Below are 24,786 nucleotides of genomic sequence, written 5' to 3'. Positions count from 1 at the left end.
TGTGCTGCTCTGGGGAAGATAGACCCGGTGCCTCGGCACTTGGCGTGGCTCCGCAGAGTTGGGAGAAAGGGGATAAAATTTCAGTTATGCGCGAGGAATGAGTCCTAGAGAGATTCACCGTACATCCTAGGGCCTATAATTGACAATATCGTACTTAACATTTTTCTAATCGGGTAGGTCTTATGTTAAGTGTCCGCGGCCCACCAAAAACTAAAAATTGAAAGTAAAAGAGGCTAGAGGACACTTCTCATGGTGCCAGTTATGTTTATAGTCCCGACTGTGGTCAGTTTCACAAATGCATACTTCTCTCCAGACTCATCGAGTTGTGTGCCATCAAGGACGTCCAGCTTCTTGTATGGCGATTACACCTCCATAGAGCGTTGTAAAAAAAAATTTTATCTTGAAGATCTCAAACGCACAAAAACACCAGAGAATTCTGCTCTGGGGATAAAAGAATGAAGTTTTAAAATCTGAGCCGAATAGACTGGTAGGGAATGATGTAAACTGGCAAACCGGTAGGGAAGCGGGTTCCAGACAATGTATCCCTTCTCCTTTCTTGTGGTGAGGGTTTGTGAGAAGACTGTAAGAACTCAGGAGGACGCAATTTAACAACAGGAATGGTAACAATGCAACACTGACGCTCACGTTTATCGGGCTCTGTGAATACACCAAGGGCTGCAGGCACATTGTCTTTAATTCTTCCAGGACTCCACTAGATGCTCATTTATCTATTTAAAAAGTATCATTGAACACTGTTTTCAACGTTGGTTTATTTTTGAGAGACACAGAGAGAGCATGAGCAGGGGGTGGGGGGTGCAGAGAGAGGGGGAGACACAGACTCCGAAGCAGGCTCCAGGCTCCGAGCTGTCCGCGCAGAGCCCGCCGCGGGGCTCGAACTCACGGACCGTGAGATCATGACCTGAACCGAAGTCAGTCGCTTAGCCGACCGAGCCACCCAGGAGCTCGGTTGAACATTTTCTAGGTGCTAGATCCTGTGCTAGGTGGTCAGGATACTGAGATGAAATCATTGAGGTCCTTGCTCCCCGAGAGCGTATGGAGTAGTCGGAGAAAGAGACATTAAATATAATAAATAGTCGATGGCATGTGATAGACGACATGGAAAGTGTGACAGAATACAAGGGGATGCACTTCAGATAGAACGGTCTGAAGGTCTCTCTTGGAGAGTGACATATATGCACCGACACCTATAGAAAGAGGAGGACGGAGGCAGGCAGAGAAGGTCTGGAGGCAGATGTGAGCAAACTCCTCCAAGGAGCTGAAAGAGAATCAGAGAGGCCAAATCAGAGAGAGAGGGGTGAGTGGTGACGGCCGAGGTTGTAGATGCGCCAGGCCATCCAGAGCCACGGAGACTCAGTTTCTTTCTGAGTGACCGGGAAGTCCCGCAGGGTTCATCTTAAGCAGACAAGTGAAGGGTCTGATTTATATTAAAGATATTACTCCAGCTGTCTTGTGGAGAATGGACCGGAGGGAGATAAGAGCAAACCTGGGGGACATTTGTTTGGAGTTTACTGTTGTAGCCCAGGTTGGAGATGATGGTGGGTTAATATAGGATGGAGGTTGAAGGTTTGGAGACAAGCGGGTTGATCTGACATACATGTGTGGAGGTAGAGTCCAAAGGGCCTGGTGACGAAACAGCTGAAGTCAAGGATAACTCCGGTTCCTGGTTTGAGTAACAGGCTGGTCCCCATTTTTCAGTCTAGCAGACCAGAGCTCAAGAGGTTCCGTCACGGGTCCCGGGAGGTATGTCTAGTAAATGATGCGTGAGGGTTTGGGGATGGGTCCGTCCGATTCCGGAGACAACATACGTAACACACAGTACTCTCTCCCAGCGAATCGCAGTCCTGCTGCTCTCTACAAGGAGAGAAGTCGTTGTCTTCTGAATTACCAGTCCCTGTCAACTGCAACCCCATCCGTTGCCAAAGAGAAAGTCAATATCCAGGCTTGTTCGCCGAGGCGTGTTTTGACCCGGAGCACATTAGAAAATGTTATTTGGGTCCCATGTTGGAAATGATGTCATTCCTTCGATATTTGACGTAGGCGAACAGGTTCCGGTCCTCACAACTGGAAGTGATGATCCTAGATATTCAAGTTCTCCAGGCAGAAACCACGCTGTGTTTGTTCTCTCCCAAGGGATCGGGAGAAGCCATGTGCTTCCTGCATTCCTGCTGAGACCCCTCAGCCACTTGGATGACGTTGCCGAGGGCAGTCGTCCGGGGAGAAATGGGCTTACTCTAATGGCAAAAAGGAAAATCAAGCAGGTTAATGGGGACCAGTGTCTCGGGCTATCTCTCGTGGCTATAGAGGAGGTCTGGAAAGCACTAAGTGACAGATAGGAATACGGAGCTAAGGCAAAACTGACTTAAAATTTTAATTTAAACAATTTAACTGAATTCAGGTAGGTTGGAAACTCAACGATGGGTGACGGGCCTCATACAAGATAACTTCTACGTTTTGGTGATGCCCTGAGACCTTCTACATTCCGCTGGTGTCTGTGCCATCTATCCCGTGGCCCCCTTTACTTTTACTTCCCTTATAAAGTTCTAAGTCTAAGGAGAGAGGTAAGCTGTGAGAACAGGGCACACTCACGGGCTCACCTCTTTGGACTGATGAACCGTGGAGTAAATTGTGGAGGAATCAGTGCTTTTCATAGGCGTTGGGTTACTTGTTTGCTGTAAAAAAATAATCATAGACATTCGGCTCACAGACAAAGAGATATTTGTGCAGAGAAAGACAACGCAACACAGAGGGGCGATGTCAACATCCTCCAGGAGGAAAGGGTAAGAGAGTGTGTAGCAAGAGGGGCTGGCGACCAAACACCACGCGCTCTCAAGCCAGAGAAAGTTGAGTGACATTCCCCGAGGCCCACACAAAAAGCACAACCAGTGGGCTCGAGAGCCAGAGAGGGACAGAAGGGCAACCTTGTTGGCGGGTGTGTGAAGAAAGGGAAGCGTTCTTTCCTGCATCGGACTCTGCTGTCCTTCGTCCACCTTATGCCAGAGCGTATAGGAGTATTGTATCTTTTGTCTTAGCTCCTTCGGCAGAAGTCCCCCGTGCTCATGGGTTTTGACATTTAAAACGAACTAAGGAATATTTAGGGCATGGAGAAAACCTCTGAAACTCTCCAGAGTGTGATTTTTTTTTTTTTTTTTCTGAAGAAGTGAGCAAGTTGGCTGGAGAGCCGTTTATTGGGTTGTTGAGGGTGATGCATCTTGTCCCCAAGAGAGAATTAGAAAGGCAGCAGAGATATTTGGACCAGGGGGAGTACCCTTCTTGTCACCTCCCTTCGAGGAGCCTACCTTGGAAATACCACGAGGAGCTGTGTGAAGGGACATTTGCTTGGGGAACCTAAGATTTCTAGCGGGATCATCGCTTCCATCAGTGGGTGAGTGCTGAGTTATCTTGGCTTACTTTTCAGAAGGTGGATGGTGCTATTTAGAAGGGCCGACCTGCGGATGCTTTACTTTGGGGGTGGTGGGAAATTGCTGATGTGTGGCAAAGGAGTTCCTGGTGGCTGCCCAAGGCCATCTGCTGTGTTGCAGAGGGGAGGGGAGCGTTGAAAGCCGCTCACGCCTTTACCGTCTTCTACTGTTGCGAATCCTTGCCCCACCTCCCCCCCTTGAGAGAGGGTTTCTCAGTTCCTCTATTTCTACTCCATCCAGGGCAAGAAACCCCCCTGCCACACAGTTGTGTTCTCTGGAAACTCTCAAATTTCATTGAATTCCGATCTATTCAGCAAGTGTTCACTGGGAACCGTGCTCAGGGAACAGAGAGGAAAACATCATTTTCACTTCCAGGCAGCTCGTAATTGAGCTGCCAAGGGACAAGACTTACTGATGTGTCACGCAGTTAGAGGACCATGTAAAGTAGGGCGTGAGCGAACACATCATGGGGCGAGAGCCCTGGGGGCTGGCAAGGTCCCCCATGCAACGTCGTCGCTGCTGCCACTGCCTCTCCTCTCCTCCACAGTGGGGGTCATTGGATTAAAGAGATGACTGTGGTGACAAGTTTGCGTACGAAGACTCTAAAAACCGTGCCAATGATGGAATATAAAGCTGAAGGGACTCACCCTCTTTGGATGAGTGACATGAGCATACACGGTGTTCCCCGAAGAGATGGAGACATACTCTAAGTTATTCATGTTCTCTGCTGTTAACACAGGAAGGCACAGTCAGTGTCCCGCTCTCTCAGTGTCCCACTCCACGGCACTTTGTGGCCCCAAAGAGGCAGCTGGTCGAGGCAATGCCCTTCCTTAGGGTTCATTCATTTTTGACACTCTTTGAAGTTCTGGGTTGAACTAGAACCTTCTCAGCCGTGTGCTCTATTTCTGACCTCATCTCTTGGGGGGACGTGGTCTTGAGGTGTCCTAAAGCTTCAGCGTCTCCCTCTAGATTCACATGTGGACCAGTGAGCTCCCGGGACCAAAGAGCACTGCCTCCACAGGGGCCAGGGAACGCCATTGGCAAGCTTAATGGAGCCGGGTTATGTCACATATAAAGTATTAGGAAACTTCTCAGATTCTATTACAGATGGTTGTACTATGGATAGTTATACTATATTATATTTATTATTACTGATGAGAAACCGGAGGCTCAGGAAGTTCAATTAACTTGGCACAAAGTCAAAGAGGAAGTGATGGAACAGGAACTCGGATGCCTGCCTTCTGACTCTGAACCTCACGTTCGTCCTCTACACACGATGTCGTGTATCTCTGACCCCTGAAATGAGACTCACAGCCAGTCTGAGTCCAGAGCCTGTGTTCCTGTCTCTGTATCGCACTTTTCTTTTTGGACTGGGTCTCCTCAGTGTTCAAATCCCCTGGCTGAAAGAGTGACAGGGTCAGGCAATTTGTCTTTGGACCTTTGATGCTCTAACCCTGTCCCTGCCCTGGACTTGCTGGTTGATAATGGACAGTGAGCCTTTCACCGGTACCTGGTTTCTCAACGGGGTGGGGAGCCACGCTCATCCCAACGCCTGAGATCCTTCAGGGACAGACATGCGTAGTTACGGGTCACCTCTCTTTCACCATCTGGTCCCCCTGAGTAATGGTATTCTGACTCCCTCCTCTCTCATTACCCAGCCTTCTGACTGGCCCCTTTCCTCCTTCACTAGGACCCCCCTCTGTCTTAGGATTGGGAGCTAAGAGTCTACAAGCTCACCAGAAGTCTGGGTTTGCTGAGCAGAGAAATGAAAGATGCCTGGAAAATAAAATCAGGGAAATGGAAATTTGTGAGTGCAGTGTGAGAGGCCCCCACGCCCTACCCCTCGCCCACAGGTGTCTCTCTAGAGGATGTGGTGCAGGGGGACCCGAAGGGGAAGGGCAGCCAGGCCTTGAGGCTTGGTCATGCATTTTCTGGGGAAAATTAGCACGTGTGCGGTCACATCCCAGGGGCCGTCCCAGTGGACCTTCCTCCCTCCCTTTACCTCTCTTGCACAAACAGTATTTCTTCCTCCAAACAACAAGTAACACGATGACTGGACATATCAAAATAATAGTCACAAGTGCAATCCATAGGGTACCAATGGATTCATCATTCAAAAAATCTGAAAAAAGAAAAAGAGAAGAGCGTCTTTCTTCTGAAAAGACCCCTCCTGAGGGTCTCTGCTGAGCCTCCTCTAGGCCACCTTTGGGGGCTGGGTGGGTTCCGGCTCTGGGCAGCCTTTCTGGGAGTGGGAGTCCCTGTGGTGGACGGGGCAGGAGCCTGGTAGAGCCGGTGTGGGGAGCAGTTCCGACTTCCCAAGGACTTGGCCCCGGGGCCCTGAGTGGGCTGGAGGACTAGGGGGAGGGAGGGAGGAGAGGCCTCTGGAGGCAATGAGAGGTACGGAGCTGCGGGGGGGGGGGGTGTTAGTTCTATCCCAGCAGTGTTGGGTGGCCTCCCCCTGAGCCCCTGTTTTGGGAAGTCACCTTGGGCAGGAGGGACATACCACATCCCACAGCTGCTCAAGGCTCTCGGGGAGACCTGAGACCGACTGTTACCTTTGCAGAGACTCTGGGTGGAAACAGAGAAGGACAGTTGGCTGACAGGATTCTCAGCTATGCAGGTGTACTTCTTTTCGCTGGAGTTCTTGGGGTCCCAGGACAGAGTGAGGTTGGCTTCTCTTATAGATATGCTTCCTGCGACCTCCCACCTTACTAGGTTGTCGTCATTCATATTCTCCACAGAGCAGGTCAGGTGGATCTCACAGGTCCCATTCTCGGATCGCCAAATGTGGTTGGCCACTTCTAAGTTCCTCAGTGGTCCTGCACGCAGGGAAAAGGCCCGGCCTGAGACCAAATGGCTTGGTCTTCAGGCCATTGTGAAAAATACCCTTCCCACCGCAAAATGCTTCTGTATTCCTCCCAACACTCTACTGTATGCTATGGCCTGTCTACTCTGTAAGTAACTTGGCTCGTATTGCCTAAAGGATGGTGTCAGGGTCTGGGGTGACCAGTGATGAGGGACATCAGCATGAGACAGAGCAGCCAGGGGGAGAAGTGAGTGGGGACACACGACGGCCATCACCAACTAGTTGCGTGATTCTGGGCTGCTCAATTTACTTTCTGGGCCCCAGTGTATTCCTGGCATCCTTTCCAGCCTTGTACACTGGCCTTGTGTGAAGACGTTGGGGAATTCAGCTGAGGGCCAACTGGCCCTTAGTCAGGGCAGAAGCCAGTAAACCAGACTCAAGAGCCCTATTCTCTCCACCATCAGAGTTCCGTAGCTGGGGTGGAAGATAAAAGCTCGGTGTCCTTGGGGACTTGTACTTCTCACGAATCTGCAGGAATGCCGGTCCTCATTGTATCGGATGCTGGCTCCAGCGAGGACAAAGAGATCCTGATGCGGAATGTCAGCAAGACAGAAAGGGAAATGTCGAGAGCCAAAAAACTAGAGAAAGAAGTGAGGGAATTGAACGAGCAAGTAATTCTGGAGAACCAAGAAGTACAATATATCCAGGCATTTGAGAAATTTCTAAGAGCAAAGATCAGAAAATATTGGCTATTGAGACGTCAGTAGCGCGGTGCCTGGGTGGTTCAGTCGGACTTCGGCTCAGGTCACGATCTTGTGGTTCGTGAGTTCGAGCCCCGCATCAGACTCTGTGCTGACAGCTCAGAGCCTGGAGCCTGCTTCACATTCCGTGTCTCCCTCTCTCTCTCTCTGCCCCCGCCCCCCGATTTGGGCTCTGTCTCTTTTTCTCAAAAATAAATAAACATTAAAAGATATCTTTAACAAATGTCTGGAGCTGTGAATCAGTAGGGATGTGGGAGTGGTACAGAAAAAGGCCACTGAGCGGGGCTTGGCCTGAGGTAACGATGACCCAGTAAAGAACGGAATGACCCCGACTGTCTGGTGGGAAGATAATTGAGGAATGCTCTAAGCTTAGTTAGAGGAGTAGAGGTGGGACATATTCTGACAGAAAGGAATTTCATGGAATGGAGAGTGTTGGATTTGGAGTTAGGAAGAACTTGGCCAGACTTACGGCTTTGTCATTTCCTGGTTATGTGACCGTGGAGACATTTTTAAATCTCTCCACGCCTTACACAAACTTACATATGAGTTTCCTTATACGTAAAATCGGGCAACAATACCAACTTGTCAGATCAACATGAGGATTAAATGAGACAGTGCCCAGCACAGCAATGGCAAATATTTGGCGTGAATATCACATTTCCCTCAACCCGTGTCCATGGCTAACCTCAAAAATCTCTCTTGTTACCTTTTCCCACTTAATGAATATAAAACTGCCTACCTGACATTTCCACTTGGATATAATGTGTCTCTCAAACTGCACATGTTCAAAAGCATTCCTGGTTTCCTCTCCCGAACCTGGTCAGTCCGTAGCCTTGGTTGATAATTACGCCTTTCCAGTCGCTGAGGCCAAAAGCCCTGAAGCCACCCCTGACTTACCTCTTCGTCTCACGCCACCACATCAGGATACCCTGGTGGCTTTACCTCCAAAGTATATCCAGAATCCGAGCACTTCACAAAACCCTCTGATGGTTCTCAGTCTCACCAAGAGTAGAGACCAAAGCCCCTGTGAAGGCTCTCAGAGCCATACGTGATGTGGCCTCTATTTCCATACTGACCTTGTTTCTTGTTCCTCTCCCCTCACTCTGCCCCTTGGTCTTTGACCTCTTTGGCGTTCCTTGAGCCTGCCAGGCACAGGGGAGGCCTCTCCATTCAACTATCTGCATGGCTCACTCCCTCACCTCCAACAGGTCTTGGCTCAAATGCTATCTTCTCAGCCTATTATCACCACTCCATTTATTTAAATTTTTTTTTTTAATAATTATTTATTTTTGAGACAGAGAGAGAGAGAGAGAGGCAGACTGCAAATGGGGGAGGGGCAGAGAGAGAGGGAGACACAGAATCTGAAGCAGGCTCCAGGCTCTGAGCTGTCAGCACAGAGCGCGACGCGGGGCTCCAACTCATGAACCGCGAGATCGTGACCTGAGTCAAAGTCGGAGTCTCAACTGACCGAGCCACTCAGGCACCCCATGACCACTCCATTTAACAATGACTTCTGTTCCTTGTCACTCCTGATGCCAAAAGGTCCTGAGAAGGGTTTGGTGTTGAACCTCATGAGTATGGTTATTGCAGAAGTCATGTTTTGTCTTCTGACCAGTGGCTAAAGAACATTGTCTCAACAGTGTGATGGAGACTGATACGGGGTCTGTTCTCAGACTTTCCACCGGATGTCTCTCTTCTCTCCAGGGTCCTAGCACTGACTTGATGACCTCTGGTCACCCAGAGTGATTCTGCCTGTAGTGGGTTGAATGATGACACCCTCCCAAAAGATATCTCCACATCCTAATTCCCAGAATCTTATTCAGAAAAGGGTCTTTGCAGATGTAATTAAGTGAGAGGAAGAGATGATTCTGGATTATCTGGGTGGGCCCTAAATCCAGTGATAAGTGTCCTTGCAAGAGGAGAGCAGAGAGATATTTGAGACAGAAGAGGAGATAACATAGGGAAAGGAGGAGGCGATGTGACAGGGAGGCAGAGACTCGTGTGACACAGACACAGGCCAACAAACATTAAGGAGTGCCAGCACCATTCCAGCAGAAACTGGAAGAGGCCAAGAACAGATTGCCCTCTAGGGCCTCCAGAGGGACGGTGGCCCTGCCCACACCTTGATTTTGGACTTTGGGCCTCCAGAATTGTGAGAGAATAAAATTTCTGATGTTAGCCACCGACTTTGTGGTGATTTGTTTAACAGCTTCAAGATATCAATAGACTGTCCCAGGGTGATTTTGCCCGTTTGGTTGGAATTCCTGTGGCAGACTTTTCTAGACAACCTCTCTTGCCTATCATATTTACCTGTTCTGTGTCCTGTTCTTTTAGGGACATGACTTTGACCAATCTAACACGATACATCTGCCAAATATTTAGGGGATTATAAAGGTTCACAAGTAACCTATTTGTGGTGACATCTTACTTTAACTGAAGTGCTTTTTTGGACTCCACGTCTTAACCCAAAGGGCTCTGGGTGAGTTTTAGACACCGTAGGCTCTCGGGTAGATGAGACATACGGAATCTCTGTGACCTTCAAAGTTGCCAGTTCAAGCTTGAATCTCCTATACAACATTCCTGCTAAGAGATGGTCTTAAAGGCATTCAAGGCATCTCGAACACCACTGATTGCTAGAAGGATCTTTTTTTTTTTTTTTTTTTTTTTCTGATACTGATTGGCTTGCTGTCTCATGGTTTCCATAATTTTATGTTGAGGACGTGAACCGTCTGGGGAAAATGTTCTTGGAAATTAAATAACCTTGTAGAAAAGATCTTTCTCGTTATCAACTCATCCTTACAGAGCACTTTCTAGATACACCACTGTTCTGTATACTGATCATTCTCCACTGAGCCAGACGAGCCTTTGTGTAAAGGGACGTGTCATGCCAGCTAGTCACGTGGGAAACTCTCCCACTTACTGTCTCCTCTGTGACTGTAGGCAGGTTGCTGTGACTGACGCTGTGCCTCAGGGTTAAGGGTTCGTATCTACCTCGTGGAGTTTGGTGAAGATTACCCAACAGATACAGGTAATGCACGTGGTAACAGAGTCACAGCTATTTCACTTCTGTTACTTCCATTACATTTCTTTTTTTTTTTAAGTTTTATTTATTTAAGTAATCTCTACACCCAATGTGGGGCTTGAACACGTGACCCCGAGATCAAGAGGGATGCCCTTCTGACTGAGCCAGCCAGGTGCCCCACTTCCATTACATTTCTGGTCAAGAGGGACTATTTTTTTTTTAAGTTTATTTATTTACTTTGAGAGAGAGAGAGAGTGAGTGAGTGAGAGCAGGGGAGGGGCAGAGAGAGAGAGAGAGAGAGAGCGAATCCCGATCAGGCTCCGTGATGTCTACGTGGAGTTGGACGTGGAACTCAATCTCACAACTCTGAGATCATGACCTGAGCCGAAGTGAGAAGTCAGATGCTTCACTGACTGAGCCACTCAGGTGCCCCAAGAGGGACTATTTTATTGGGTGAGGGAGAGTGATGTGATTGGGGGCCAGGAGTCACAAGACTTAGGTTCTATTCTCCACTCTGTCACTCACTGGCCGAGCAATGCCATTGAGATTGTTTACTGCTGGACCTCAGTCTGACTCCAAATACTATGCTGTTTACCACTAGGCTATGGTGGTCACTATGTGACTGGCTGTCACATAGGATTGACATACGTCCTACCTTTCAGTCCATACACAATTAACCCCCATGCTTTCACTCACTGAAGATCCTCAGCTTGTAACTGGAAAACACTGTAGAGGTTTGTGTGGTTATCTGGGCATGGTAAGATCCTGCGTCAGCCATTGTCAGGTTGCTGAGCTGTAAGGAGTAGTTCCTGGTGAATTGCAGTCGGTCTTTCCATTTTGGATTCGTCGGTATGATCTGCGGATCTGAAGGATCGCTTAGTTGTATGAAGGTTATAGATGTTCCGTTGTAAAGCCAGGTGATGGAATGAGTATCCTCAGATATAGGAAGCTTCAAGGGAAAAGTTACCGACTCCCCCAGAGTCCCATTCACCATCAGTGGGGTTGAGCTGGCTTGTGAAGCTGTGTTCCCTGTAAACACAGAAGAGAAATTGCTTTAACTGCCCCCCCCCGCCCCCCGCCGGCTCACCCCTTGCTCCCCACACCCTTTCCCTACCTCTGCCCATCTGTTAGAGCCTTCTGATACTGATGCCCGGACATATGATGAAGAGACACAGGGTTAGGAGAAGTGTGGCAATGGACAATCACAGAGGCCCCACCCCCAGCAAAATGTCTGGTGTTCTTGGATAATGGGAAGTTGGCCCAGATGGTTCTGGCCCAGTCCACCCTCCTATCCTGGCTGGTCACTCTTGGGTCATGACCACAATATCTGACTCCAGCCTCTGAGTTCTCTGGGCCCGAGGTGGAGGGAGAGAGGGAACTGCGTCAGCTTCCTAGCATAGACTCCAGCAATCACAAGTCTTTGCTGATGAAGTTTAATCAAAGCTCAACACTCACTGATTATCTGCTGTGCTCAACATAGTAGGTTTGTGGGTGGGTGGGGTGGTGGTTAGAGGACTGATACTAGGAATTTATAGCTCTTTACATTCATTATTTCCTTCGATGCTGGTGCAATTCTGGGAGGCAGATCGGATGGATATTATCATCTCCATTTATAGATAAAAGAGCGGGGGCACAGATTGTTTAACTCATTTTTTTTCCCAGGGTCACACAGCTGCAGAATAAGGGTCAGGATTCAGACCCAACGATTTTGACCTCACTTGCTTTTTGCTCTTTTTGTGATACCAGAAAGTATCTTTTCTATTCTCAAAGTGGAGGAGATAAAACTGATAAATACAGAAGCGATAAATATAACTTCAAAGGAATAGACGGTGGTCCTGTTCTCGTGAGCCTATCTCAGAGCCATTCGTGTTTGAGCAAAAAAGGTGAAATGGTCGCAACGATTCTTTCTTTTTTTTTTTTAATTTTTTAAAATGTTTATTTACTTTTTTGACAGAGAGAGAGAGAAAGAGAGCATAGGCAGGGGAGGGGCAGAGAGAGAGACACACACACACAGAATCTGAAGCAGGATCCAGGCTCTGAGCTGTCAGCACAGAGCCAGAGCGGGGCTCAAACTCACAAACCATGAGATCGTGACCTGAGCCGAAGTCTGGCGCTTAACCGACTGAGCCACCCAGGCGCCCCTGGTCACAACGATTCTTAAAGAGGATGCTTCCCAAGCATCCTCTGCAAACACGTAGCACGCATCACACCATTTTGTGGTCCTGTGTTTGCTTGTTTGTCTAACTGGCCGTGCCCTGATTATCTTTCTATTTCGGCACTGTGTCTAACGTGAAGGAGGATCTGGAAATGTTTGAGTGAGTCGGTGAATATGTAACTGGAACCAGGACCCCCAACCTTCTCCAGATCTCTTACTTCTCAGGAGAAGATCTAAGCAGGGAGGAACTACCTCTCGGGATCCTGACGCTCAGCTCTTGGGCGAGCTCACACTGCCTCTCTCCTTCCTTGATGGTCGTGCAGAAGCCAGGCACTGAACGCTGCCGGCCATTCCCACCCCCCCGCCCCGCACCCCATCTTTCCCATCAGGGGTTTAACGTGATGGGGAAGATTTCTCATCTTAACCTCTCTTCCCTCTAGGAACGGCATGGGGGACGATCCCAAGCAAAATCTTGAGCAAAAGATGTATTTTGCCTTTTTCTGTTGTTGATCCCACTTAGTGAAAGTTTAAAAACAGGCAAAACAGATCTGTTGCTTGACGTCAGGACAGTGGTTACCTTTGAGGAGGAGCGAGAGAGAGCAGGTAGGAGGGAGCAAAAAGGGGGACTCTGGGGTGCTGCGAATGTCCTAGTTCTTGACCTGGGTCTGGATTCTCGGATTTATTCATTTTGTGATAATTCATTGAGTTCACACTTAGGATTTGTACAGCTTTCTCGTCATGTGTATATTTCAGTTAAAAAAAATGTTAGAATGACGACAAAACCCAAACCAAACCAAAACAGTTACAATGACCTATGAAGACCAAAAGGTGGGGCGCCTGGGTGGCTCAGTCGGTTGAGCGTCCGACTTTGGCTCAGGTCATGACCTCGCAGCTCGTGAGATTGAGTCCCGCGTCGGGGTCTGTGCTGATGGCTCAGAGCCTGGAGCCTGCTTTGGTTTCTGTGTCTCCCTCTCTCTCTGCCCCTCCCCTGCTCTCCTCTGTCTCTCTCTCTCTCTCTGTCTCTCAAAAATAAATAAACATTAAGAAAACTTTTTTTTTTTAAGACCAAAATGATCTGCTCATGTTTGTGTCTTTGACCTATTTTTTCTATAACTCTCCCCAGACCAGTTGACTTTGCTCAAACTACGCTGGCCTGGCCATTCCTGGAGCAAGCCAGGGCTGGTTCACCTGCCGTTCCCTCCGCCCGGAAGGGTGTTGTCTCTCAGGTGTGCATGTGGCTCACTCTTTCATCTCTAGAAGATCTTTAATGCACACATTCCCTCTCAGAGAGGACCGCTCTTCCCTCATCACCACCCCTCACCCCTGTACATTCAGCTGCTTTTGGACTTCTTTTTCTCTGTAATACTTACCACCTAGCCTACTTTATAATTTGCCTTAAAGAAAAAAATTCTCTCTCCCTTCTGCTAGAATGTAAGCTCCCTGAGAGCAAAGGTTTCCGTCTGTCTTTTTCATTGTTGTGATCACTCTTGAACACTGTTTGGCACAGCACAGGCCCGTAGGATTCATCCAGTGAGTATCTGTTGAGTGACTGGACACTCCGTTCTTTCTCTTGGAGGTTTTCTGTCCAAGATATTAAGGAGCAGATTCTCTTTTGTAAGGAGCCTGGGCATACCCTGGGGCCCAAGGACTCCCCAGGAGCTGTTGCCTCCTGCCTAGCACATTCCTTGACGCCTCCTTTTTTTTTTTTTTATAGATGGCAACTATTCATTGACCAAGTCATTCTTTCTACCATTTGCTCAGTTCTATGCCAGTTCAGTGAGTAGAGCTTTAGAACTCACGGCATTCAGACCATATGGACCAGATCGCTTTTATGGACCAGTTTCTGGGCTGAAGATTGGGAACATGAATAAGAAATGTTGGTCCTCTGGGCTCACCATGTCGAAGAGGAGCCTACCAGGCAAGCGAGTAGTTTCAGTGCAATGAGCTGGGTCTGGAGCTAGGAAGGGGCTGACTTCTGCATTGACCTTGTACGGACCATCAATTGCACCCGGTACACTCAACACCAAGTACTTCTTTCTTTTTGTTGTAATTATGAGACTGTTTTCCTCTCTTTTCCAGCATCTTGGGGATAGAGACTGTGCTTGTTATCTCTGTGTTCCTAGCACTTAACACAATTTCTAGCTCAATAAATGTTGACCCAACAGAGGTACCTGAGGAGCCCAAATAAATGAGCATCCGGGGCTGGGGGAGCTGGGGGTTGTCAGGGAACCCTTCACAGGGGCGATAACATCACAGCAGGGTTCTGAATAAAAACAAGAGGTTCCTATGGCCCAACTATTTGTGATTCTTCCAAGAGTGCCCCGCTCTTTCTTTGCCCGGAATGCCCTTTGTCGCTTTTTCCACCTGCTGAGTCCCTATTTATCCTTCAAGGAGGGGCTCAAATATCTGTTTGCCTCTGCTTATATTCGTGGGGAGTTTGTTTTGGTTCAGGGGAAGGAGAAAAGAGTCTGGCTGAAAAAGAGACCAAGGGGAAGAAGGTAGAGAAAGGGAAGGTAGAATTAGTCCCCTGAAGGTCTAAGAAGAAGAAAAAGGCTTAGGGCATTTTGCTCAGGGAAGGGGAAGGTCAGAAGTTACAGGAAATGTTCAAAAGCCCTTCTCTGAGAATTTTGGCACAAGGAGAGCTGCTTTGGGGTCCAGGCGATGTGATTCTGTCAGCAGGGAGAACCCCTCCACTCCGGAAACTCCTCAAAGCCTTTGCCCAGCTATCGGTTTTATCTTTTAGAAACCAACTAGTGAATTGCTGGAACAGGAAAAGAAACATTTTGAGTAGGACCCCCCCAGGACATGCCTGGGCAGCTGAGTCATAAAGTGCCAGACAGGTACCTCAGCTCTAGGACAATATTAAAATCCCTGCCCTGGGACGGGCATAAATCTCATTAGCATACCGTATAATATATGTATAGGCATGTTTTCTGGGTGTGCATGTGAAGGTCTATGCCTGCCCATGACACGTGATGATCAGGCCTCCCCCTCTCAGTATCCATCCCAGACCCCAATAAGAGGAACCTGCTTATCTACATTTTTTTTTCCATTATCCAGATTCAGTTTTTATAAAGTTCCCAATGCTTGATGTGGATATATTGATAGCTTGTTGTGGTTTTAATTTACCTTTCCCTTACGATCAGTTACATTCAATACCTTTTGATATATTTATTGGCCATTTCCATTTGAATATTTACTTTAGTCACTTGTCTGTTGAAATCTTTGATCCACTTTTAAATGGATTCTCAGTTTTTTCCTTATTATTTAGGAGCTCTTGGTGTATTCTAGATACAAAATATATTTCGAAAATCTTTTTCTCCCACTTTGTGGATTGCCTTTTTACTCTCTTTTTAAAAATGCATTTATTGTTTAATTTACAACTAACTTGGTGCAACAATGATTTCAGGAGTAGGTTCCTTAATGACCTTTACCCATTTAGACCATCCCCCCTCCCACAACCCATCCAGCAACCCTGTTCGTTGTCTATATTTAAGAGTCTTTTATGTTTTGTCCCCCTCCCTGTTTTTATATTATTTTTATTTCCCTTCCCTGATGTTCATCTGTGTTGTGTCTTAAATTCCTCATGTGAGTGAAGTCATGTGATGTCATCTTTCTCTGACTAATTGCTTATCTACAAATCTAATGCAATCTCTGTCAAAATACCAACAGCATTTTTCACAGAACAGAACAAACAATCCTAAAATTTGGATGGAACCGCAAAAGACCCTGAATGGCCAAAGCAATCTTGAAAAAGTAGAACAAAGCTGGAGGTATCACAATTTTAGATTTTGAGTTATACCACAAAGCTGTAGTAATCAAAACACCACGTTACTGGCACACAGTAGGCACACAGGTCAAAGGAACAGAGCCCAGAGCCCAGAAATAAACCCACAATTATATGGTCAATTAATCCCTGAGAAAGGAGGCAAGAACATGCCATGGGAAATAAAAAGGTCTCTTCAACAAATGGTGTTGGGAACACTGGACTGCTACATGGGAAAGAAGCTGGACCACTCTCTGGATTAAAGACCTAAATACGAGACCTGAAACCATAACATTCCTAGAAGAAAACACGTCAACCATGGAAACATTTTTCTAGATACGTCTCCTTTGGCAAGGCAAACGAAAGCAGAATTGAACCGTTGGGGCTATACCAAAATAAAAACTGTTTCCCAGTGAAGGAAACCATCGACAAAATAAAAAGACAGCCTATTGAATGGGAGAAGATACTTGCAGATGACCTATCAGGTGAAGGGTTAGTAGCCAAAATATATAAAGAACTTCTACAACGCAACACCCCGAAATGAAATAATTCAGTGAAAAAATGGGCAGAAGAAATGAACAGTGTCCAAAGAAGACATCCAGATGGCCAACAGACACAAGATGCTCAACACCACTCGTCATCAGGGAAATGCAAATCAAAACCACAAGGAGATGTCACCCCACACCCGTCAGAATGGCTAAAATAAAAAAAAACACAAGAAGTAGCAGGTGTTGGCGAGGTTGTGGAGGAAAAGGAACCCTGTGCACAGCTGGTGGGAATGCAAACTGGTGCAGCCACTGTGGAAAACAGGAGGCAGGTTCCTCAAAAAATGAAAAATAGAACCACCCTACGACCCAGCAGTTGCACTATGGGGTCTTTACCAAAAAGATACAAAAACGCGAATTCAAAGGGATACACACACCCCTGTGTTTACAGCAGCATTGTTAACAATAGCCAAGTTATGGAAGCAGCCCGAGCGTCCATCGAGGGACGAATGGGCCAAGAGTATGCGGCATGTACGTTCAATGGAATATTATTCAGCCATAAAAAAGAACGGAATCTTGCCATCTGCAACAACATGGATGGACCTGAAGGCTATAATGCTAAGTGAAATCAATAAGTCAGGCAGAGAAAGACACATATGGTCTCACTCCTGTGTGGAATTTAAGGGATAAAACAAAGAAAAAAAGAGGCAGGCCACGAAACAGATTCTTAACTACAGAGAACAAACTGCTGGGCACTAAAGGGGAGCTGGGGCTGGGTAGGGCGATAGGGAAAAGAGGTGAAAGGAGCGAACAGCACACTTATCGTGATGAGCACTGAGTGATGCATTGAATTGTTGAATCACTACGTCGTACAGCTGAAACGAATGTAACACTGTTTGGTAACTACACTCGAAAAAAAAGTTAGAGAGGGAGGGAGCCAAATCAGAAGAGGCTCTTAAAAACTGAGAACAAACTGCGGGTTGATGGGGGGGTGGGAGGGAGGGGAGGGTGGGAGGGGCATGGAGGAGGGCACCTGTGGGGATGAGCACTGGGTGTTGTATGGAGACCAACTGGACAATAAATTTCATGAAGAAAATAATTAAACAAAAATAAAATAAAATAAAATAAAATAAAATGAAATAATTACACTTGAATTTTAAAAAATTGGTTTGAAAAAGGAAAAAAGGAGTCCGCTCACTCCTGTTTGGGGAGTCACCGCCTTGGGAATTATTCTCCGTGTTCTCCGTATTTGCTGCAAATAGAGGACTTGGTAAGGCAGCTCCGGCCGGTGTAGCTTCTCTCTGTAACTCACCGAGGGGCCCACCCACATTGGCTCGGTAACAAATGTTGGTGACCCAGGTGGGACTCTTGTCCTTCTGCGACTCTGCCCTCCGATTCCCTGGTGTCTGGCGAAAGGAGTAGAGGGCAGTGTCCCCACGTCCTGGGCTAACCCATTCAAGCTCCCGGGGCCGGGCTGGAAGTGGATTCCTTGCGGGATTCCCCCTCCTTGGTGCCTGTAACGACCACCGGTGTTGGGACCTCCCCCGAGATCCAGCGGCTGCACCGAGTGTTTTTATTCGGAAGGCTCTCTGCTGGCATAGGCCGGGTCTACGGCACAGATTTTAGAGAGTGTGTCACAGTCTGGGTGAACTGGGAAAGACCATTAGGAAGACTGCACAACCTGGCTATCCGGGAGGCTTGGGTGCTCCAGCCCGGCGAAACGGGAGCGATCGTTTTGAGACTAGTCAGAGGGTAAACTTGGCCTCTTCGCTGGGGACGCTGGACCCTGTTGTGCTGGTGTCTCGTGCTTAGAGTCCGGAAGATTTGCCGGACGTCTCCATCCCGGCTGGTCTAGTATCTGTGAGTATGTGTTTACTCAACTGACTGTTGTCGACTGTCTGAATCTCCACCCTGAGTGCCTGGCCGTTGTACACCTTGTCCTTCCCTTCTTTTCGGTACTGGCGATCTGTAAGTAGGGCCCCCAGTTCTCTGGTGTAACTTCACTTACTAACAGTTAAGATAGATGCCCAGAGTCCTCGGCAGTCTCCAAGACCTTTCTTTCTCTAGCCTTTTTCTTTACAATTAAAAAAAATTTTTTTTAAATGTTTATTTATTTTTTGAGAGAGAGAGACAGAGACAGAGACAGAGAGAGAGAGGGGAAGGGCCAGAGAGAGGGGGAGACACAGAATCCAAAGCAGGCTCCAGGCTCTGAGCTGTCGGCACAGAGCCCGAGGCGGGGCTCGAACTCACGGACCGCGAGATCATGATCTGAGCCGCAGTCGGACACTTAACCGACGGAGCCACCCATGGCCTTTTTCTTAAGGACAAGCCACTGGAGGCTTAAATATTCTGTGAGCAAGATCGTGTGGCATTTGTGTCACCCCTAATCACTGTATGCGACCTTTGGAAGTTCAGAGGCTCTAAGGAAGGTTCCCAGAACATGGGACAAGTTCCATTCTGAACAACAGCCTGTGGCCTGTAGCCTCCAGCACTGGAAGGCTTTTGAATTTTTTTTTTTCAACGTTTATTTATTTTTGGGACAGAGAGAGACAGAGCATGAACGGGGGAGGGGCAGAGAGAGAGGGAGACACAGAATCGGACACAGGCTCCAGGCTCCGGGCTGTCAGCACAGAGCCTGATGCGGGGCTCGAACTTACGGACAACGAGATCGTGACCTGAGCCCGAAGTCGGACGCTCACCCGACTGAGCCACCCAGGCGCCCCCAGAAAATGGAACTTTAAAACTCAACAGCACATTGCAATGGAAACTATTTTGTAGAAAAGTAAGAGATCCCCTGTGTTCAGAAGCCCCAACCTTAGCGTTACCAGACCTTGAAAAGCATTTGATTTCTATGGACGTGAAAGATAAGGTGTGGCTGTGGGGGTGTTAACACAGATGCTGGGGCCCTTAAATAAGAGCGTGGTAGCTGATTTCTTTGAACATTCCGACATGGTGGCCAGGAGTTGGTGTCCCTGCCTGAGAGCTGGGGCAGCCACGTGCCTTTTGATCAAAGAGGTAAAGAGAAAGTATGGGTCCACCTAGGTCAGTCTGGACCCTGGTCTGTCTGGACCCTGGACAGTCTGATAAACCTGGTCTCCGGTTTATCAGAAACCAAAGGACATCTGTGGCAGTCCCGACACAGAACACGACAATATTAAGCCACCTGCCAGATCCCCCTCAGCTACGGCTGAAGCCGCAACGCACTTTAAACCCAGCTACCCTGCTTCCTGACCTCGCTCCTCCACCCCCCACAGTTGCCCAGAAGGAACCGGTCAAGTCTCAAGTCGCAGAGATCTCCCAAGTGGATCCCTGGTCAGGGCGGAGGAAGGCCAATCTGTAGATGGGCAAGAAAGGCAGGGACGTGGTGTCCCTGCATGCTCTTGTAGAGGCCAAGAGGCCGACCCCAGGCCCCTCGGCCCGAAAGGCAGACATAAAGTGCTACCGACTAGCACTTTATTCTACATAAAAGATTCTAAATACACCTTCTCTGTCTTCCATGCCCATGGAGCCAAATGGAAGGAAAGGCTTACGAAACCTGGATATAAAGAAACCAGCTTTGGCAGAGAGACCCGCGGGGTGTTGGAAACCGCGCACAAGTCGAGCAAGGTGCCCATGGTGCATTGCGAGTGCCACCAGAAAGGAAATTCAGAAGTCGTACAGGCAAGTAGCTTGGCGGCCGCAGCCACAGGAAGGGCTGCTAGGTCACGGGAGATTTTGCAGCACAGCGATAACCTCCTTGCCTCTTATCAGTCCGCCCCAACCTACCCCCATGTGGAGACAGAGGAGGCAGCAAAACCGGGCTGAGGATGGGCCCTGATAATCAGATGACAAAGAGCAGTGGGAAAGTCCAGGGGCCCAAGCAGACTTCTTGGGGGCTTCTTAAGAGTGCACGTGATCTCGGGGCGCCCGGGGGGCTCCGTCGCTTAAGCATCCGACTTCGGCTCAGGTCACGCTCTCACGGTTCCCGGGTTCCAGCCCCACGTCGGACTCTGAGCTGACAGCTCGGAGCCTGGAGCCTGCTTCGGATTCTGGGTCTCCTCTCTCTGCCCCGCCCCTTCTCTCTCTGTCCCTACCTCTCTCTCCTTCAAAAATAAATAAACATTACAAAAAAGCGTTTAAAGAGTGCACAAGATCCAACTGACGGTGGCAGAGAAGCTTCATGCCTGTGGTCAACAGAGACAATATACCGTCCAGGGATGAAAGAGATTATTATTATTAGCCGAGGCAAGTCAGGCTAGGGGGACACTGCCTGCCGAAGACTGGCAAACGGGTTTTACCGTCATGCCAGCAGCCCCTGGGGGTTTCAAATACTGGATATTTGTAGTTACGTTCACTAGATGGATTGAGGCCTCTCCCTGTGGGGCAGGAATGGCAAATGAGGTAACAAAGGCCCTTATCAAAATGGATATTCCCCTGATTTGGGCTACTGAGGTCGCTACAAAGCCATAATGCATTGGCTTTCCCATCAAAGGTCATGTCTGGGATAGACAGAGCTGGGGACATCACATGGAGGCCACACCCTGTACCTGGAGACCTCTAGAAAGACAGGACAGGACGGACACGTTATCTCCCACGGCTCTGCTCTCCTTGCACTTTCTCTTAGCTTCGGTGATGATCTCCCTGCCGTGATGTCCGCGCCTCCAGCCTCTAGCCCTCAATTTCCAGCCGCTCCCCGGACATCTCACGGATATCACCCTGATGTCTTCAAATCGGTAGATCCGACCCTGAACTCCCCGCCTCCCTTCCCTTCGTCCCCCAACTTTATCACCTCTGGCGACTCTGTCTGAAATCTCCCTGCCCCTTCCTTCCACCATTCTTCACATCCCCATTCCCCGCTTGATTTTTTTTCCTCCTTATCATTTGTCACTGTCCACTATGCCATTTCACTTAGGTAACTTGTTTCCTCTGCTCAGATGTGAGCTTCACGGGGAACAGTTTTCACCCGCTCTGTTCGCGATGTGTCCCCAGAAGCTAGACAAGCAGAGCCTCCCCCACCCTCCTGGTGTCCGTCTTGTTAATTCTGCATCCATGGTGACTGTCACTGCGGCTGTGTCTGGGCACTGGTCACTGTTTCTCAGAACTGTTGCAAGAGCTTGCCACCTGCTGGCTAACGAAATCTGGGCCAGTTATTTAAATTCTCGTTGTAAAATGGGGTCAATATAGCACAAGCTCCCGAGACCTGTACTGAGGCTTATGTATATAATGCGTGCACAGTACTTGGCCCAGGGCCCTGAACAGAAGGCGTCAGGAAGTATTAGCTATTTTCATCCGCTACCCTGGCCTAGCTTTTCTTTTCTTTCTTTTTTTTTTTTAACATTTATTCATTTTTGAGAGTGAGAGAAACAGAGCGTGAGCAGGGGAGCGGCAGAGAGAGAGGGAGACACAGAATCCGAAGCAGGCTCCAGGCTCTGAGCTGTCAGCACAGGGCCAGATGCGGGGCTTGAACTCACGGACTGAGACCGTGACCTGAGCCGAAGTCGGACGCTTAACCGACTGAGCCACCCGGGTGCCCCATCTGGCCTAGCGTTTCTGTCTCGTCTCCTGCCCCGTCTGTCCCTGAAGCCTGTACTTTGGTTCCAGTAACCACCGGTGATTCCCCAAACATGACACGAGCCTTCCCGTTTTCCACGTACTGGTCAGTGGGGAACGGGGAGGCAGGACGGGCCAGGACTTTCTGTGGCCATATAAAGTTCTGGCAGCCTAGCTAGCCTCTGATATGAATCACAGGAAGGGAGAGCCAGCGATCACAGTAATAAAATAGGGCTATTTCCAGCGTTTGCCCTGTGCCTAGAAATTTTGGCCACACTGAACCAGAGGGTTTTCAATATTTTCGACGCGGACACTGAAACTCAAGAGGCATAAGGAACCCACCTGAGGTCACCCAGCAAGAGACTAGCTCATTTGGGGAGAGAACTCACTTTCCTAACGGCAGAACTGTGTATTTCACAGCGTGCTGGTTGTAAACTCCAAACTGTCTGCTCTTAGAACAAGCTCACCTCCCATGCCCCGCAGATAAATGCAGACACAGGGGAAGCTGTCAGCTCCAAGGGAGCGCCTCGCGTGCCAAGTGGAGAGGCGGTGACACCCACCCGGCCCCGCGGGGGACAGACAGACACCTATGCATGAGTGGTGTAGACTGAGCGAGCTGCACAAAACCAGAGAGTCGCTCGGGGGGGCTGCGCGACCACCCCCCGCATTTACCTGGGCCGAGGCAGGAGACCAACGCGAGAGGCAGGAGCAGATAGAGCATGACGGCGGGGCAGACGGGAGCCGGTGGCCTCCTGCGGCCGGTGTCCACCCTTGGCGCTTCTGTCATCAACTGAAAGTGGTTCTCACCCGGACTTCTCCTTCCTCTCGGAGGTGTGGTAAGCCCTCCAGCGCACCGACAGTCCTCATTTGCCTACTATTCTGTTTACTCTTTTCTGAGTGGAGTGCAACGCTCTTAAGTGTGCGACGTGAGTTGCAATTTTCATTTTCTGTCTAGTTCCTTTTTTCATTTTTTGACTTTTTTTTTGCCGGCGGGTTTGGGGGGGGGGGCGCGGAATGGCCCAAATGACAGGTTGTGGTGTGGTGACCCAAGAGTCACTGTTGTAACCGTCCCATTCGGTGGCATGAATGGCATTCGAGGCCAATATTACAGGCTTACCTCGTTCTGTTGCGCTCCGCCTTGTTGAGCCTCACAGACATCGTGTTTCTCTACAAACTGAGGTTTTGTGGCCACCCTGGGTCGAGCCAGACTATTGGTGCCATTTTCCAACCTTTCTTTACTCCGTGACACGTTTTGGCAATTCTCGCAGTCCTTCAAACTTCGTCACGGTTTTTATTTTTATTTTATTTTATTTTTTTTCATGTTTATTTATTTTTGAGACAGAGAGAGACAGAGCGTGAGCCGGGGAGGGTCAGAGACAGGGAGACACGGAATCCGAAGCAGGCTCCAGGCTCCGAGCTGTCGGCACAGAGCCCGACGCGGGGCTCGAACCCACGGACCGCGAGAGCGTGACCTGAGCCGAAGTCGGACGCTCAACCGACGGGGCCACCCAGGCGCCCCATAGTTTTATATTTTTACAGTGATCTGTGATCAGTGATTTTTGATGTCAGCATTGTAATGATTTGGGGGCGCCACAAGCTGTGCCCCTATAAGACGGCGAACTTGCTAGATGTTGTGTGTGTGCCGATGCTTCACCAACAGCTGTTCCCGGTCTCTCTCCCTCTCCTCGGGCCTCCCTGTTCCCTGAGACAGGGCAGCAGTGACATTAGGCGGATCACGGACCCTGCAACGGCCGGTAAGTGTGCAAGTGAGAGGCAGAGTCTCGCGCCCGTCACTTTACATCAGAAGCTGGCGGTGATTCAGCTCAGGGGGGAGGGTGCGTCCAAAACTGAGATACACTGAACGCTTAAGTCTCTTGCGCCAGACGGTTGGCCAAGTTGTGAACTCAAAGGGACAGTTCTTGAAGGAAAGGAAAAGTGCCATTCCAGGGAACACGCAGATGATGAGAAAGCTAAATGGCCTTACTGCTGACGTGGAGAACGTCTGAGTGGTCTGGACGGAACATCACACGCGCCACGTCCCCGTAAGCCAGAGTCTGGTCCGGGGCAAGGCCTGGACTGTCTTCATTCTGCGAAGGCCGAGCGAGGGGAGGAGGCTGTGCAGGCACAGCGAGAAGCTGGCAGAGGCCGGTCTGTGAGGTTTCGAGAAAGAAACTGCCTCCAGAACAGCGAAGCTCAGGGAGTAGCAGCCAGTGCTGATGTAGAAGTTGTGGCAAGTTCTCCGGAAGATCCGGCGAAGAGAAGGTGGCCGCTCTCACCAGCAGATTCTCAGTGCAGACAAAAGAGTCTCATATTGGAAGGGGAGGCCATCTAGGACTCTCATGGCTGGACAGAAGTCAATGCCTGGTTCCCCAGCTTCAAAGGATGGGCCACCTCTCTTGTTAGAGGCTAACGCAGCTGGTGACTCATTGACCTTTTCCCAAATCCCGGGGCCCTTAAGAAATATACCATGTCTGTGCTCTAGAAACGGAACAACAAAGCCTGGATGACAGCACATCTGTTTGCAACACGGGTTACCAAATATCAAGTCCACTGTCAAGACCTGCTGTGCAGAAAAAAAGATTTCTTTCAAGATATTACTGCTCCTTGACCATGATCCGGGCACCCAAGAGCTCTGACGGACAATGAGACGAGTGTTGTTGTCGTGCCTGTTGACACAACACCCGTTCTGCAGCTCACGCATCAAGGGATCATTTCGACTTTCGAGTCTCATTATTTGACAAACGCATTTTGTGAGGCCGTGGCTGCCCTAGATAATGATTCTGCTGACGGATCTGGACAAAGCAAACCTGAAAACAAAACTG

At 49.0% G+C, this 24,786-nt stretch overlaps 1 protein-coding gene across 2 annotated transcripts; it reads right to left on the bottom strand.

Moving 5' to 3' along the window:
- Positions 1-1,008: 1,008 nt before the first annotated feature.
- On the bottom strand, positions 1,009-23,298 carry SLAMF6 (SLAM family member 6). Of its 2 annotated transcripts, XM_047093104.1 has the most exons (8): positions 22,637-23,298; positions 10,726-11,058; positions 5,996-6,259; positions 5,443-5,562; positions 5,178-5,216; positions 4,088-4,167; positions 2,616-2,690; positions 1,009-2,252 (listed from the first exon to the last, which is right to left on the bottom strand). In XM_047093104.1, exons 1-8 carry the CDS (start codon positions 22,749-22,751, stop codon positions 2,106-2,108), a joined length of 1,173 nt encoding a protein of 390 aa, XP_046949060.1. In that variant the 5' UTR covers positions 22,752-23,298; the 3' UTR covers positions 1,009-2,105. The 2 variants fall into 2 exon arrangements, with proteins under 2 accessions (XP_046949060.1, XP_046949061.1); XM_047093105.1 differs by lacking the exon at positions 5,178-5,216.
- Positions 23,299-24,786: the final 1,488 nt, after the last annotated feature.

Source organism: Lynx rufus, unplaced genomic scaffold (genome assembly GCF_022079265.1).
Source record: "Lynx rufus isolate CCGP_SWC_20201006 ecotype Redwood Valley unplaced genomic scaffold, mLynRuf1.p SCAF_31, whole genome shotgun sequence".
Classification (NCBI taxonomy): domain Eukaryota; kingdom Metazoa; phylum Chordata; class Mammalia; order Carnivora; family Felidae; genus Lynx; species Lynx rufus.
This window is presented reverse-complemented; position numbering and strand designations above follow the sequence as displayed.

Coding starts and splice junctions, on each gene's coding strand:
- SLAMF6 (XM_047093104.1), bottom strand. CDS start 22,751: ATGACAGAAGCGCCAAGGGTGGACACCGGCCGCAGGAGGCCACCGGCT. Junction 4,168..5,177: donor TCAGCAAACCCAGACTTCTG/GTGAGCTTGTAG, acceptor CTGTGTTAACAG/CAGAGAACATGAATAACTTA. Junction 2,253..2,615: donor CGGTTCATCAGTCCAAAGAG/GTGAGCCCGTGA, acceptor TTTTGCCATTAG/AGTAAGCCCATTTCTCCCCG.